At 41.0% G+C, this 17,868-nt stretch overlaps 1 protein-coding gene and 1 pseudogene across 5 annotated transcripts in view; both read right to left on the reverse strand.

Moving 5' to 3' along the window:
• Nucleotides 1–6,897: 6,897 nt before the first annotated feature.
• On the reverse strand, nt 6,898–10,766 carry LOC101041886 (52 kDa repressor of the inhibitor of the protein kinase-like; annotated as a pseudogene).
• A 1,209-nt stretch (nt 10,767–11,975) lies between these two features.
• RGS7 (regulator of G protein signaling 7) overlaps nt 11,976–17,868 on the reverse strand; it is a 521,801-nt gene continuing 515,908 nt past the window's right edge. For all 5 annotated transcript variants that reach the window (XM_074385390.1, XM_074385392.1, XM_039464304.2 and 2 more), the window contains one exon: nt 11,976–12,718. Coding sequence is in view for 1 of the 5 variants with exons in the window: in XM_039464305.2 (XP_039320239.1) it covers nt 12,668–12,718 (51 nt within the window). In the remaining 4 variants the exon portion in view is untranslated. The remainder of the gene's footprint in view (nt 12,719–17,868) is intronic.

Raw genomic sequence — 17,868 nt, forward strand, 5'->3', positions numbered from 1 at the left:
TGTTTTGCAAATCCATATTGGAAGAAACAGTCTGTGAGGGTGACAACATCTTTTACAAAAGGATGCATATTTCCTATCGTTAACATGACGTCATCATTTGTTTTCCCTCACTTCTTCATGATCACTATTTTTCTCTTCTCAGGGAAACGTCAATGGTTTAATTGTAGTTTTCTAATTCGCCAGCAGGTAATTTTCCTTCCTGAAGCTGCCTTTTCACTGTAGACGATTTTGTCAGACTCTAACAGATTTTACTTTTTTGAACGTTTGTAAGTTTTTCTTGGTAATTATTTCCAAATGAAATTACACTAGTTTAATTTTGCTTAGGATGAGATACTATTCATATTTCTCTTCTTTGAAAGCTTTGAAACAGAGTACTATATAATTGGCTTTATAAACCATGTACATTTAATAGCCAATTAGATTAATATCAAATCTGTTTCTGGAAAAAAAAGGAATCTGGTAATGGTTTGATTTCACCAAACTACTTTGTATATTTTGATTTTCTTTAAAAAATCCTATTTCCTGAAGTTTAAGTTTTGCAAGTTTTTTTTTGCTCCATTTAATTGAAACCACTATTTTCAAGGGAAATGGAATTAAAGAAAGATAAAATTTTCTCACTCAGTGGAAAGTTGTATTATGTGAATAACACAGATTATCCAATGATATAATTTTACCCTTATTTTTAGTATGTGTAATTTTGTTTGAAGCCATAGCATCCCCAAATCCTATCTTTCTTAAAGCAGAGATAAAGAATTCAAAACATTCAGTCTTAGTTTGCTTGCTTGTTTGTTTTTTTAAGATGGAATTTCACTCTTGTTGCCCAGGCTGGCGTGCAGAGGCACGATCTCGGCTCACTGCAATCTCTGCCTCTGGGCTCAAGCGATTCTTCTGCCTCAGCCTCCTGAGTAGCTGGGATTACAAGCATGTGCCATCAAGACTGGCTAACTTTTATATTCTTAGTAGAGATGGGGTTTCACCATGTTGGCCAGTCTAGTTTCAAACTCCTGACCTCAGATGATTCACCCACCTCGGCCTCCCAAAGTGCTGGGTTTATAGGCATTAGCCACTGCACCTGGCTTAATTCAAGGTTTTATACTTGGTTCTATTCTATTGATCTACTGTTATATCTGTTTTACATACTTGCCAAATATTAATTTAGTTATCATTACAAAACTTACAGCAATTACGTATTGAGTTATTATCCTTTCAAAATATCTTTTCAAGTTCATTCCTAAGTCCAAGACAGACTGATTCGACTTCACACGTTTATAATTTAGTAAACATTGGGTTCTACTGTTGTTTCACTGAAGAATTTTTTTGTGGCTCATACTTTCAGGAAATATTAGTTGAGCATTTGACTAGGTGCCAGGCACTGTTTTAGGCGGAGGAGAAACAGAGCAGAAGAACTCCTTGGTTTCATGGATTTTACATTCTATTGAGCTCCAAAGCCAGGCACAGTGGCTCACAACTGTAATCTCACTACTTTGGGAGGCCAAGGCAGGAGGATTGCTTAAGCCCAGGAGTTTGAGACCAGCCTGGGTAACATAGTGAGATTCCATCTCTACAAAAAATTTAAAAATAAAATTTAGCCAGGCACGGTGGTGTGTGCCTGTTGTTCCAGCTACTAGGGAGGCTGAGATGGGAGGATTGCTTGAGCCAGTAAGGTGGCGACTGCAGTGAGCAAAGATTGTGCCACTGCACTCCAGCCTGGGAGACAGAATGAGATCCTGTTTCCAAAATAAATACACAATTGGACAATAAATAAATTCTATAGCATATCATAGTTCTTACAGAGAAAAATAAAACAGGGAAAGAAGGAAACTAAATGCAAAGGGTGGAGAGCAGAGGCTTGCTGTACAGCAGACAAGGAAGGCCTCACTGATATACTGAGATGGGGAAGACTGCCGAAGAAGGAAGCAGGCTGCAGTGAAGGTTGTCAAGGTCATAAGCCCAAGGCTGGCCAAGGCCAAGGCCTTGTTTGGCTGGTCTTGCTGGTAAAGATATGATGAGCCATTTTTAGATTTGCACAGCTTATTAAATACACAGGTAGTGAACAGAGACGTAAGGGAAAGAGACCAGTCCCCCGGTTCTTGTCTCACACACCAGAATAATGACCCAAAACAAAAGGGACTGGCTGATGGCAGCAGGAATGTTGCCTCTTTGTTACTGAGGGGCCAATACTTGACTACAGTACATGGCCTCTGCAGCTCTCTTCTGAGGGTGGTTGGCAGGAAGCCCCACACTTCATCAGAACTAGAGAGCCCATGAGAACCTGTCTTCTGATAGCCTCCAAGGGAAGACACGGAGACAAGTGAGGGATGGTCTCATAGCTGTAACTTGTAGACCTTCCATCCTCATGTGTTCTGGGGAAACCAAAACTCAGATTTAGCTATGGTTCAAGCCTTCACCTACATGATGGATTCTGATAGCTGCAAAGTCAACATGGTGCAGCTGTTGCCCTATGAGAATCAAGAGTATGCATTTTGGATATGTTAGACATCCACATGGACAGTTGAGATTGGGATTTAGGGCTGGAATTGTGGGGAGTTTAGCCAGGAATTCATACATTTGACTCTTAGTGGATGTACATTTATTTTTTTAAAAGATGGGGCCTCACTATGCTGTCCCAACTATACTCGGAACTCCTGGGCTCAAGCAATCCTCTCACCTCAGCCTCCTAGGACTACAGGCACACACCACCATATGCAGCTTGAATACATACTTTAAATGAAAACCAGGAAACTTGGCTGGGCCTAGTGGGTCACACCTGTAGTCCCAGCATTTTAGGAGGCCAAGGTGGGAGGATTGCTTGAGCCCAGGAGTTTGAGACCAGACTGGACAACAAAACAAGTCCTTGTCTCTAAAAAATAATTTAAAAAATATTAGCCAGGTGTGGTGGCACGGGACTGTGGTGCCAGCTACCTAGGAGGCTGAGGTGGGAGGATTGCTTGAACCCAGAAGGTTGAGGCTGCAGTGGGCCACGATGGTGCCACCGAATTCCAGCCTGGGCAACAGAGCAAGATGCTGTCTCAAAAGAAAAGAAGGACGGAGAAGAGAAAAGAAAAAAGCCGGAAAACTTGATGATGTAGATCACCTAGGAATGAAACAGAAGGGAAGTGCTCAGTTCAAGCTTATTCACTAATTTTTATGAAATCAATGACACATTTACTTTCCTTATCGAAGGATATAAAGCAGGATAAGACTCAAGCTGCCTTGATTCTGCATATCTTAAATATTAGCTAGCAAAAGTAAGAATTAAAAGAACTTAGAATGCATAAAATGAAACATGAAGAAGGAAACACAAGGTGAAAAAAAAAAGTGTTAAGATCCTTTGTAGAAAGCAGGGGAAACTGGGGAGAAGTGGGAAGATAAAAAAGATGAACCATCTGCAAAAATCCAGACCATCCCTTTACACTGCTCTGTCACTGTGAAGGGGAAGAACGGATTACACCACATGGGAATTTTTCAATTTATCTTACTTTCTTCAAAGTATCTTTTTCCATCATTTAGTCAGGGCCACGGTCAGACATGCATGCCCCCAGAATAAAGGAATCCTAGGTACTTTAAAACAATTAACAGAAAAAAAAAAAAAAAGAAAATCATTTTAAAAACATCTCCAAGGAAAACAAATATATCTAGAGAAATATATTTTACATTTCTATTCCCCTCTCCTGAAAAGTTATTAGAATGCAAAACTTCTGACCCTGGGGTTTTAATTTCTATTCTCCACTCAAGTTGGAAGTTGAATGAAGTTAAATGGTGATTAGAATGGAAAACCTTCCCAGCTCTAGCTCTTCTGAGGGAGCATATGGGCACAGAAAGTTCAGAGAGGTGGCCGGGTGTGGTGGCTCACGCCTGTAATCCCAGCACTTTGGGAGGCTGAGGCAGGTGGATCACCTGAGGTTGGGAGTTCGAGACCAGCCTGACCAACATGGAGAAACCCGGTTTCTACTAAAAATACAAAATTAGCTGGGCATGGTGGTGCATGCCTGTAATCCCAGCTACTCGGGAGGCTGAGGCAGGAGAATTGCTTGAATCTGTGAGGCGGAGGTTACAGTGAGCTGAGATTGCACCATTGCACTCCAGCTTGGGCAACAAGAGCAAAACTCCATCAAAGCAATTGATTTTTTAACAGACACCTTGAAGGACCCTAACTATAATCCTGTTCACCCGCTTTAGGCATAAAATAAAACTTGTATCTACTTACATGGATATTTTCAAAGGGTCAGTCCCAGGTGTTACCCATTTTATTGGAGCAATGTCAGTGCTTTCACTGTTGTGGCTGTTGTTGCCACGTGGTCTTGTTAAAACCATCTCTGGCAGCCTGGCAGAGTCATTGTCCCCTAGGTTAGGCTGCAGATGACCTCATTATGAAGTCATCAAGACTTGGCTTTCTAGGGTGCAGAGGCCTGACTGCAGCCAAAAGCCGTGGGTGTGTTCTGACACTATTGGGCCAGCAATGAATTCTCAGCATGTCGCAGATGAAGAAGCCCCTTCCTATTGGTACTAAACTTGGTTGACATTGCTCATTGACCACATGCCTGGGCTTCCAAACCTAGCATATCTGGTTACCCGGTTCTTTGAGCACGTAGACTTCAATCTTTGTCTACAATGTACCACACGGAGAGTCAGGTGCTCCCCACCACCCAGAGTCCAACTCTTGGGTAAAGCAACATTAGACAAGGCCTTAGACAAAAAGAAATCCGAGGCCAGGCGCGGTGGCTCACGCCTATAATCCCAGCACTTTGGGAGGCCGAGGTGGGTGGATCACGAGGTCAAGAGATCGAGACCATCCTGGCCAACAGGTGAAACCCCGTCTCTACTAAAAATACTAAAAATTAGCTGGGCATGGTGGCACGTGCCTGTAATCCCAGCTACTCGGGAGGCTGAGGCAGGAGAATTGCTTGAACCCAGGAGGCGGAGGTTGCGGTGAGCCGAGATCGCGCCATTGCACTCCAGCCTGGGTAACAAGAGCGAAACTCCGTCTCAAAAAAAAAAAAAAAAAAAAAAAAGAAATCTGATCCCGGGCCTGTCCGTTTCCTGCTCAACATTTCTTTCAAGGACAAGTGGCCCAGCGTTAAATGACCAATGATTGCTGTAAGCAGTGAGAGTATGCCAGCTTTATGAATTTCTGTCACCTGCCCCTGCAGGCACCTCATGCATGTACATCACCGTCCACTTTCTTCCTTGTTTTCATGCATAGGAACATTTTCTATGTCACTTACTTGGTGTGTTTTTGGGTCCCGTTGCCCCTAGAATCCTGATACTGGCTCAATTATAGTAGGGGTATCTGACACTGACTCATTTATGCTAGGGTGTCCGACACAGACAAGGGATCTGGAAGCTCTGGGTAAGTGCCTAGACTACTGGAGGATTCAGAGGAGTTCTTCCAGAGACTGTGAGCTGCAAACTGAATAACGCCATAAGACATTTAGAGTGACATAAAAGTTAGCCTACAAAGTGGTGCAAAGGCCAGCCATGGTCATTGCCGGGGCTCTGTAATCTCCAAATTTAAAAATCTTTGAGCAGGTCACTGAATTTCTAAAGGCTGAGTTTAGGTTGGAAAGACACCTAAACCACTGTCCTTGGTTGAAAGGCGTCTCCAAGAGTGAAAGTCTGGCGGTATCAAACTTTCAAGCTATCTATGTCTGCTGAAAATTTGCCCTCTGACTAGAAAATGGGGTTTTGGAGGGAGTAAAAATCTCTTCAATTGCCGTTTCTAGTCTAATGTAATTGCCAGCTGGAAATTATAACATTCTAAGGGAAAAACAAAAGCAAACACGAAACAGGATCAAAGGGAGTCCAACATGATTCACTCACACACACCAGCTGAATAGCAAAAACGCTCAAGAACTCTGTATGAATGCTTTTTAAAAAATTTGCCTCTGGCTGGACACGTTGGCTCACTCCTGTAATCCCAGCACTTTGCGAGGCTGAGGCGGGTGGATCACCTGAGGTCAGGAGTTCGGGACGAGCCTGGCTAACATGGTGAAACCCCATTTCTACTAAAAATAGAAAAAATTAACTTGGTATGGTGGTGTGTGCCTGTAGTCCCAGCTACCCAGGAGGTTGAGGGAGGAGAATCACCTGAACCCGGGAGGCAGAGGTTGCGATGAGCAGAGATCACGCCACTGCACTCCAGCTTGGGCAACAAGAGCAAGACTCTGTCTCAAATAAATAAATTAAATAAATAAATAATTTGTCTTCAATGTATGGATGAATATGATGTCATAATGGTTTGTCAATTCAAAGCAGATAAATTGCTTTTGCCCTCTGCCTCTGCCTGTTCAATAATAGAGACAATATAGCATGTGGCTTAGTTGGAATGTAAAAGTTCTAGGATAGGCCAGGCACTGTGGCTTACTTCTGTAACCCTAGCACTTTGGGAGGCCAAGGCGGGAGGATTGCTTGAGCCCGGGAGTTCAAGGCCAGCCTGGGTAACATGGCGAAACCCCGTCTCTACAAAAAATTAGCTAGGCATGCTGGTGTGCACCTGTGGCCTCAGCTACATGGAAGACTGAGGTGGGAGTATCACTTGAGCCCAGGAGGTTGAGGCTGCAGTGAGCTTTGATTGTGCCACTGCCCTCCAGGCTGGGCAGCAGAGGGAGACCCTGACTAACGCTAAAAAAAAAACACACAAAAAAACCAAAAAACCAACGGATCTAGGATAGTGGTTTGGCTCTACCAAGTCTTGTTTATAAAAATGTGGGCAACTCAGCAAGTCACTTTGCTCCTTAGTTTCATCATTGATAAAGTGAGGATTATAATACTTATTTTACAAAGTTTCAGGAAAAACAGCAAGGTATGAAGCATTTAGTGTAAGACCCCTCATATAGCATCATGTCAAATAGCTATTATTGTGATTATCATTAAGAAACGTGCAAATATTCACTGCCTCAGACTTATTCTTTTTTCTGTCTCCCTTTCCCTTGTGAAGTGACCGCTCAGAACCCCCGGCTCTCGGTCTACCTGAATTATGTTATCTTAACATAGACAGGTGCAACAAACATCTGAGTAGCTTGCATAATAATTTCCATTCTTCCCTTTTTAACCCAGTCTTACTGACTCCGACAGTCAGAAGTACATTTACAATAGCTATACAATACTTGCATCACAATTCACTTGAATAAAGGACAATCCGTCTCCTTTAGCTACCTTAGAAGCACCAGTTGACCACTAGATGGCAGGCTTGTTAAATGGTTAGGAATGTGTTAAACCATTACCCTTAGGACTTGAAAACCATTTTTTTTTTTCCTTTTTTTTTTTTTTTTTGAGACAGGGTCTCACTCTGCTGCCCAGGTTAGACTGCGGTGATGCAATTACGGCTCACTGCAGCCTCGACTTTCATTTTGGAAGAAAATTCACCAGACACCATGTAAGCCTGGCCATGACAATACTCCGTATTTAATCCTCACTTAGTTACAGTGTGAAATTTTACAGCCAAAATGTCTGCATCAGCTTCATAAGGCGGGAAGCTTACAAATTCCCCTCTTAGGTTATGAGACTCATCAACCTCATCAACACAGGCAGGTGCCCCTACATCCAGTACATCGTCAGTGACACTGGAGAAGAAGTATGAGTCTCTCACTTCCATGAGAGTTTCTTCCCTACTACGGCTCTCACAGCTCTCTGGCATCTGTTTCTGCTGTGGTTTTGAACAACACAATGTGCTAACTGCTGTTGTCTCAAAGCACTTTCTCAGGACCTCTTCACCAGAATATATCCAGCATTCGAGCAGCGCTTCAACGTTATCTGGAGTGAAGAGAGCTTCTGGGATTTCACCAGCCTCATGTCCCCTCCAGAGGTATGTTTTGCTTTCCCATCAGAATCCAGATTTCAAATAGAGATTTTAGGTAACCTTTGTTTTCCTTCTCTTCAAGGGTTAGAGGTAGGATGTCCTCCTCTGACCCTTCACCCACGTCTTCACTGGAGTGCTGAGCCTTGCTGTTGCTGGTTTCTTTACGTTTTTGTTCCTGTTCGGAAGTTTCATCACCATTCTTTCATTCGTTTACTGTGTCTACTACGTGGGTTGTTCAGATGATTGGTAAGCTCAGAGACTGTTGGTATTGCATTATGGCCAAGAACCGTCCTGTAAGGACGTCTCAAAATGTCTGGCCCATCATCGATCATGTTTATTTAGCTGATCAGGTGTTTTATCTTCTAAGTCTGCTCTCCAGCAATTCAACCACTTCTGGCTAGGGCCGGATGCGTGCTCTTCCAAACGCAGTTGGGGGCAGTGCGTGGCCCGCCGGCCTCCTCAAAGTAATCAGCCCGCCCCCGTCGGGACCAGAGAAGGCAGCCATGCTTTCTGACGCAGGGGAGGGGCGGGCGGCGACAGGGGCCAGGAGGGGCGCCACCGTCTGAGGCTGGCTGGGGACGCGGCTCCACAGCGCTGTGAGCGGCCGGGAGGACTCACTGCGCCACCGCTGCTGCTGGTGCATCTCCTGCCGGCCAGGGCCGCTGCCGCCTCCTTCCCACCCTGCCTGTGAATCAATTTTTAAATCAAGAAGTATTTATGTCTTCCCAGCCTCTAATGACCTTTTTGAAAATGAAGTTGCAAACACATTGCACATTTCAGCTCCAGAAAAACTCCCCCAAATATCTGAGGGCATGTGCAAGCTTTTCTTCTAATCTGATTTCTAAATGGAAGCATCTTATATTTGATACATTATTTGATGCCTTTTAAAAAATGAGTTCTAGAGCATATTTTCCATAAAAATATACAAATATGTGGTTGTACAGTAAAATGCATAAGATACCTATTTGTGTATATGTGTGTATATAATACATGAATGTAGTTCCTCTCTATTCTTTTTCTTTAAATTCTTCATTATCACGTACCACTTCTTAAAATGGTGTAGGGGATGGATTGATAGCTTTGGCTGTTTCTGGCTGGTGTTTTAGAGGGCTACTAAAATGTGGAAAGAGGTAGTCACAGACAACAGTAAACCAACTAGATATTCAATGTGCTCTTTCAAATGTGTATTTAAGGACACAAAATCTTCTGTGTGGAGACAGTGCATGTAGGTGGACTAAATTCATGCTAGCCGCTAAGACTTGCCTCTCTCAGTAGACCAAAATTATTCATAAACCATCATGTAAAGAGAAGTGAGCAGTCAACCAGGAGACCCAAGGGCACAGCTGCGAGTCCTGAGTAGCGAGATCAAGTCTCACACTGCTCATTACGAAGAGGGAGAGTTTCTGCCTTCATTTATTTTAGGATGCAGCTTAGTAAGGTTGCTGGCCATATTTCTGTTACTTTGATTCAAGCAGAAAATCTTGTCCAGATCCACAGAACACATTACTGTAACATCGCTAAGAGGAGAATTGGGTCAATGAAATTTAGAGGATCAAAATAGCTCCGTACTGTGAGAGTAGAAACTCTGGTTTATTGGAGGGTAACTTTTTTTGACAGTTTCAAAGTTTAAAAAAAAAAAAGCCTTAAAACCAACTTTATTAAATAGAAACTTTAGAGATTTTTTTTTATTCTATGCCTTAGAGATCAAATGGTTTCAGGGTGGGGTGGGAGGCAAATGCCAAGGGCTTACTGAACTGCGTGGAACTCCAAAACTCTTCTGTGCTTCTCCTGAAAGACCCTTGCTTTGCATCTGAGTCTCATCTAGACCACGTTAAATGGAGTCATTAGGCTATTTAAATGTTTTATGTATTTGAACTCAGAAACTAATTTTTTTTTATTAGGAATTCCTGACTTGGGGATACTTGCCTGAGGGTTTCTCTTTTTCGTATGATTGAAAATGCCAGTAAGTATGAATTTTTCCATAATTTGGAATTGCCAGGGATGATGGACTTCTAAGGACTGAAATAACCAATCGTATTTGTGCAAGGCTCATTGTTTAAATACCATATTATTCTTATAGGATTACTGTTTTCCTTAAAATAATGTTTCTGCTAACTAGAGTTTTAATCTAACTTCAGTGCTGTCTGTCCAAGACTGTCCTGTTTTTAAGGGAGAAAGTCTATCAATTTAATTTATTTGCATTTTATAGATTTAAAAAAAAACTCAGCATATAATTAAATCTCTCCTATACTGTTTGCAGTGTTTAGATTATAGCTTATATATAAATTTCTCCTATCAAATTTCTTCCATTTTGTGACAGTTTTATTAACTAACCAACAGACTCCACTGCTGATTTATCACCAGTAATAGTCAATTTTTTGAGAATTTAAATTTACCCACAGCAAGTAACAGCCATTAGTAACTTGATCTCTTTTTTAAATAACCAGAGCCTTGGTGTAGGTGAAAGCAAACAGATCAGGCCCATCTCTGGGCTGGGTAACTTTTTTTTTGTCACTGATCCCACCCTTAAAGTGAGTTAGGTTATTTACTTGGGGTCCACAGATGAGCTATGGGGATTAGTCTGTGAATGTCCTAAAATTCAGTACCACTGTGAGTGTATGTGGATTTTCACCCAATTTTTATCAAAAGACATTTGTGGTATAATGGATAGGTGGGCAGTGGAGTGGGTCCTGCAGTGAGACTGCCTGGATTTATATGCTGAGGGGGTTTCTGAGTGCTATCCCAAATATGGTACCTTGACATATTGAATATTTTAAGCTGAAGAAATTTGAGAAATGGCAGGTTCAGGAGGACTCTCTGGCTTTCCCTTGAAGCAGGTCATAAGAGCCTCCTGTGAGAGACACTCTCCCTATACCCAGAAAAATGGACCATTCGTCTCCCTGAAGACGAATCTGAGAGGAATCTGAAGGAACAGGCCTTGCTCAGTTTCCCCCAGCTTACCACCCATAGTGCCTACCCCTCTGCCTTAGCACATTTTCCCATGACTTTTCCTCAAACCTAGGTCAAAAAAACACTCAGGTTTAATCCTTTTTAATGTATTCATTTCTTTACGAAGTCTCTTATGTCATGTAATATTTCTATTACATACATTTGTATGCTTTTCTCTTGTCTGTCTTTTGTTACAGAGCCACAGCTGAGAACTTAGAAGGGAAGCAACAAAAGAGCTTTTTCCTCTCCTATAATCCCAGTCCACTACTTAGGTAGGTGACTTCAAACAAGTTACTTCTTTCTGCCTCAGTGTTCTCAAAATTGCAGAAATGATCTTATAGGACTGCTATGACGATTAAATGTGAGAATTCTGTGGCCATGGAAAACTCTCAATGAAGTGGCAGGCACTTACTAAGCAGTCAGTAAATTTTACTAATTACATCACACAGTTGGCCTTCCGTATCCATGGGTTCTGTATCTTTAGATTCAAGCAACCTTGGATGGAAAATATTTGAAAAAAGTCAACAATAAAAATAGCAATACAACAATTAAATTTATATTAATTAAAAATATAACCACTATATAGCATTTAGGTTATATTAGATATTATAATAATAATGTAGAGATTATTTAGCATATGGGAGGATTTATGTAGGTGGTATGCAAATACTACGCCAGTTTTTATTAGTGACATGAGCATCTGTGGATTTCGGTATCTGAGGCGGTCTAGGAACCAATTTTCCAGGGATACCAAGAGGTGACTGTATTCTCAAAATAATCTGTAACCTCCAAAAAGTTAAGAGGCACTGGCCTATGATATTTTTAGAACTGTGTTTTAAAGAACAAATCAGTACTTGATTTAATAAGTCACAACTCAAGCCTAATTAGAACAGAAATACTAATTTGCAAAACATACAGATGCATATTCATCATGAGGCAGAAAGGCCTTATAAATAGCTTTGAAAATGTGGAAGGTCAATTTGCATTGTTCTTCCATGTGAGAAAAAGAATCTACCAAGTCTCAGGTAAGCCTCCAAAAAATTATTATCTTCTGTACTATCCAAGCTTGTCTTGAAACCCTGAAATAAATTTCAAGGTGACAACCTAAATTTAACTCTGCAGTTAAGTCCAACCCCCTCTGCGGTTGTGGGTTGTGGATTTCTCAGCATTATTGTCATTTTTTATTATTTTTTTTAGTTAGCATGGAAGTCAAAAGTTACGAAAGCAATGAGATTCTGCATCTTTTAATGAAAGATAAAACAACAATATAAACATACACAAATTTACAGAGAAAGGATCAGCTTTAATACATTTGGAGTAAAAGGTGTTTCCTCTTTAAATATGGTATAAAAATAAATGCAAGAAACATTAACGGAGAATGTACAGACAACAGACAAAGAGTGTGTTTCTGACTGTGGATACATTGGTGAAATGAAACTTTCTGTGCTAATTTATTGTTTAATAAATGTGAAGCCATATGTATAGTTATTGATAAATGCTTTTTTCTTTTATAATTCTTCCAGTTTGTGACTGACTGAATTTTCAGTGAACTGTGTGTCTAGCAGAAGCTTGAGAGAGAGAGAGAGGAGAGAGAGAGAGAGAGAGAGAGAGAGAGAGAGAGAGAGAGAGAGAGAGAGAGAGAAGGCAAAAAGAAAAGGTTTTACTTCACTTGAACTTGTTAAAAAGGAAAAGACACAGATCCAGCAGAGTAGAAGGAGAAAGAAAGCAGACAACGGTTTGGAATGGAGGCATCGAGATGGTAAAGAGTCCGCTGGAGATGGAATGTACACACAAAAATAACAATTTAGGTCCTTTGCTCATGCAACATCTTGGTCTAATGTCCTCTGCTCCAGGTCACAACAGCGAGCTACAAGGTATGTGCAGTGATTCCAGTCTGCATCCATGCTACAAATGATCCGTTTAGTAAGACTGAACAAGGCTCGTTAACCTCTTTGACGTGAGAGATTTCCCCTGAGAAAATACATAAAATAAGAAAAAAAAAAAACAAAGAAAATCAAGCATGATCACTGAAAACCTGCTTAGTAGTTGCAACTATTTATTGTAACTGGTTTTTGTGTAAGGGTCAAAACTGAACCCTTTAAGTCCATCTTAGTTCAAACTTCATGACCAACCTGCCTTCCCCTCTCCCTCTACCGACACATCAAACAAAACTATCCCCTCTCCCTCCACCGACACATCAAACAAAACTATCCCCCCTCCCTCCACCCTCCTACCCACCCAAGTCCTTCCGCCCCACTGCAAACAGACTGATGGTTTCACAGCACAGATTAGCAAATCATAAAACATATCCATAAATGTTCCATCAAGGCTTGGCAATGAAGCAACACCTAGGTTCCCAACTGGTTATAAACACGTCACAACAAATCTCAGTAAGCTGCTCTGAAAGGTAACAGTGGGAGTGCATTCTTGTTCAGTGGTGGAAATCAATGTCACATTTATAAATATCTAGAACTGTAGAAGGTATGTATGATTTAATTAAATAACCTGCAGTTTTTGAGGGTGTGATTCATGAAACTTAAAACGGAATCTGTCCCCTATCCCACGTAATAATGGAGTAAAAAGTGCCAAATATACATCCGAAGATAAACCTCTATTTGCTCCCTGCTTCCAGCTGTTGATGTCTTCCTGTCCTTTCCCACCTGACTTCTTCCAACCCTAATCCAAGAAAAAATCTCATCTATTCTGATTCCACATATCATATGGTTGCATAAAGGACATATTTATGTTTTAGAAATCTTGTAAGTCAGCACCGTTCCTGTTAATTACGAGTACTCTGGAGAGAGAAGAAAATTTGAAATGTTTGATTGGAATACAAAACTGGTGGGTTTGGTTCCATCTCTTATTTTTTATGTTCTATTACAAAAATACGCAGGCCAGTTATTTAATGGATTTTTGTATATCTCAGAAGATAAAAGAATAAGTAAAAATAAAAAACTGGAAAAATATGTATTAGTAATAAATTGCAGTCATAGCAATAGTCTTGATTTGCTACCTGAAGTGGCTCAGTTTTAGAAAGGGGTCAGTGGTGCTGGGAGACACATCATCTCTCATGGCCACTGTCTTAGTTTCTTTGGGCTGCTATAACAGAAAACCATAGATGAAGTGGCTTATAAACAACAGAAATTTATTTCTTATAGTCTCAAGGCTGGGAAGTCCAAGATCTGGAAACTTACAGATTCTTTGTCTAGTGAGGGCCTTCTTGATTAATCAATGATGCATTCTCTTGTGTCCTCAGATAATGGAAGAAAGAAATAAGCTCCCTGGGACCTATTTAATAAAGGTTCCTATTCATAAGTGCTTCATATTCATGATCTAATTACCTTCCAAAGGCCCTGCCTCATAATACTGTCACCTTAGAGGTTAGTATTTAACGCGAATTTGAGCGGGGAGGGGAACAAATAGTTCATAGCAGCCACGTTTTGGGAAAAGAATAACACGTTTAAGAAAAGATAAGTAATTCCATAACCAACCTTTCTTTACACACCGTATATTTACTGATAAGGCCCTTTGGCCGACACGAACAGCAGCAATGAAAATCATGCACCATTTTCTTTTAGTTTTTTCTTAATTGGGAAAAAGAGTCCTCAACTTAGCTTTCAGCAACTGGGAGTAGAAGATATCAAAGTTTAATGTTGGTATTTCCCAGTAGGCTTACGTTTATTCACTTTATTGGAGAAACAGCAGTAAGAGATATCATAGTTTATTAACAAGAGACTGCTTCATAAACAAAATATGCACTCCTGCCTGCTCTGGTCTGAATGTTATTTCCCCTCAAAGCCCATGTGTTGAAAACCTACTCCCCAGTATGATGCTATGAGGAGGTGGGGGCTTTGGGAAGTGATCAGGTATGGGGGTGTGGCTCTCACTAATGGGATTAGTGCTCTTTTTTACTTTTATTTTTTTGTGACAGAGTCTCATTCTGTCGCCCAGCTGGAGTGCAGTGGTGCAATCTCGTTTACTGCAACCTCCGCCTCCTGGGTTCAAGCAATTCTCCTGCCTCAGTTTCCTGAATATCTGGGCTTACAGGCATGCACCACTATGCCTGGCTAATTTTTTGCATTTTTAGTAGAGATAGGGCCATGTTGGCCAGGCTGGTCTTGAACCCCTGACCTCAGGTGATCCGACCACCTTGAACTCCCAAAGTGCTGGGATTACAGACATGCTCTTATAAAAGAGGCCCAATAAAGCTTGCTTGCCTCTCCCACTATGTAAGGGTACAGTAAGAAAATGGCTTTCTATGAACCAGGAAGAGGGCCCTCACTGAACACGGAATCTGCCAGCATCTTGATCTTGGACTTCTCAGCTTCTAGAACTGTGAGAGAAATTAATTTTGATTATAAGCTATCCACCCGGTTTACGGCATTTTGTTATAGCTGACTATAAAGGACTGAAATGCTGCCCCTACTTCTATGCCTACTTCCTCATCTGTAAAATGAGGATAATAATAGCATTTACTTTCAAATCTTGTTCTGAAGACTGATACAACTAAATTGCTTAAAACTATTCATGGCTCACTTTATGCACTCAGTTTACGTTGGCTATTACCGTATTATACTATGGTTATAATTATTAGTACTAGCACTATATGCTGTTTTCATTAGGATACCCAAATCCAGAGTCACTATTCGGACTGTGAGAAGGACAGAAAGTTACAAACAAATTGAAAGCTAAAATCATACTGCTTTTCTACCTGAATCCTGGGCAATAAATTAATCAAATGATGTTAAAATAAAAAATATTTAGTTCTTAAATACAATGCTATTTCCCGTGTTTACTACTGTAGTCTCTATGCTATGAATAGAATTGTATACACATGTGCATATATACCTATTCTGAGACTGAATAATTTATCTTTAAAAAGTGCTTACTCAGCTGGGCATGGTGGCTCATGCCTGTAATTCCAGCACTTTGGGAGGCTAAGGCAGGCAGATCCCTTGAGGCCAGGAGTTCAAGACCAGCCGGACCAACATGGTGGAGCCCCATCTCTACTAAAAATAGAAAAATCAGCTGCATGTGGCGGGGCACATCTGCGGTCTCAGCTATTTGGGAGGCTGAGGTGGGGGAATCATTTAAACCCGGGAGGCGGAGGTTGCAGTGAGTGGAGATCAGGCCACTGAATTCCAGCCTGGGCCACAGAGTGGGACTGTCTCAAAAAAAAAAAAAAAAAAAAAGTGCTCACTCTTTGTGGGATAAAGGCAGGTACGCATCAGTCAGTAAATGTTGGTTGAGGCACAGGAATAAATTTGTAGACAGTGGAAGACTAGGGTAAAGTTCCTAATATAAAACTGTTTCTTTTAAAACCACAGATGAATGTGATTTGGTTTAAAATTCTAGGAAAAAAAGTGAACTAGTTATATTGAAATTGGAAGCCATTTGAAAATCAGATACAGTCATTTTTAAAATTTGGACAATGAACTCTACTGTTGCCTTTATCCATTTAATAAAAAGAAACATGGTTCTCTTTCTACATGGTTTTGTTTGTTTTTATTTTTTCAAATATCCTCAAATCCTCAAAGCTACTGGTACTTGACCTGGTATGGACTTCATTAAAAATTGGATATGATACGAGTTAAGCCTGACAAGCTCTTGTCCCAGGAAATAATTAAAAAACACTTTTTCATAGAAGCCCATAGAGAAATATAGGCCCACAGTAAACCCAGAGCTTTGTGATATTAGCATAACAATGGGCAGAAATGAGACAAGTATATTTTAACAATAAAACTCTGGGTGGGCTGGGTGCCATGGGAGGCTGAGGTGAGCGGATCACCTGAGGTCAGGAGTTTGTGACCATTCTGGCCAACACGGTGAAACTCCGTCTCTACTAAAAATACAAAAATTAGCCAGGTGTGGTGGCACGTGCCTGTAGTTCCAGCTACTCGGGAGGCTGAGGCAGGGAAAACTCCTCCTACCAGGGAGGCGGAGGTTGCCGTGAAACGGGATCTCACCACTGCACTCATCCTGGGTGAGAGAGGGAGACTGTCTCAAAAAACAAACCAACCTCTGTGTGTGGCATAGATTTATCAAATGTGCAATAAGGATATTTGTTTTGTATACTGAGATGACTAAAAGGCAAACCAGGGTACAACTAACAGTTAAAAGATCTTAAGTGCAGCATTGAGGTCAAAGCAGACAGCATGAATGCCCAATAGGCCATCTGGATTGGAAGATTTCCATCACTCGGATCTATTTGCAAACCATGTGCAAATCCTGCTTTATTCACATACTAGAAAGGAAAATGCATAAGCCCTACTCCAGGGCACACGAAAAACGATTGTGTGTGTGCTTCTCTACTGCAATGTATGAAGTTAAGAAGAACGTGGGTCACTTCCAGGGAAGTACACACGGTACGGTATTTGCATGTCAGCCATTTTGTGACAATTATTTTCAGTGCAGTCCCTTGGATGCTGCATGGAACCAGCCCCTGCCAACGATCTTTTCCTAATTTTTCCAAATGGAAGAATCTGAGAAATAGTTTTTTCATTTTTAAAATTTTTGAGATAGAGTCTTGCTCTATCACCCAGGCTGCGGTGTGACCATGACTCACTGCAGCTTCAACCTCCCAGGCTCAAGTGATCCTCCTGCCTCTACCTCCTGAGTAGCTGAGACCACAGGTATGCACCACCATGCCTCGCCGATTTTTTATTTTTAGTAGAGATGAGGTCTCATTAGGTTGTCCAGTCTGATCTCAAACTCCTGGGCTCAAGTGATCCTCCCACTTCAGTCTCCCAAAGTGCTGGGATTACACGTATGAGCCACTGTACCTGGCCAAATCTGAGAAATTTTTATAGCTAAGTTTTAAACTCTTAATTCCAGAAATTAAAAAGGCTAAGAAACCCTCATCAATAGCACGTTTTAAAAACCAAGTTGCTTACAATAACGCAATCATTCTATGTGAATAATATTTATTTTTAATCCCATGATTACATGTTATGTGATTTAAATATTCCTGTCAGAGTCTAAGGGAAACAGATTGCAAAAATCTATAGAGAAAGATGAATATACTCAGAACATAACAAAAACTCAAGATCCTAGGAGATTTTGTGATATCTAGTTAACGACAATATGCTAGAAAAAGAAGCATATAATCAGTTTCAGGACAA

The sequence above is a fragment of the Saimiri boliviensis genome, chromosome 14 (genome assembly GCF_048565385.1).
Source record: "Saimiri boliviensis isolate mSaiBol1 chromosome 14, mSaiBol1.pri, whole genome shotgun sequence".
NCBI lineage: Eukaryota > Metazoa > Chordata > Mammalia > Primates > Cebidae > Saimiri > Saimiri boliviensis.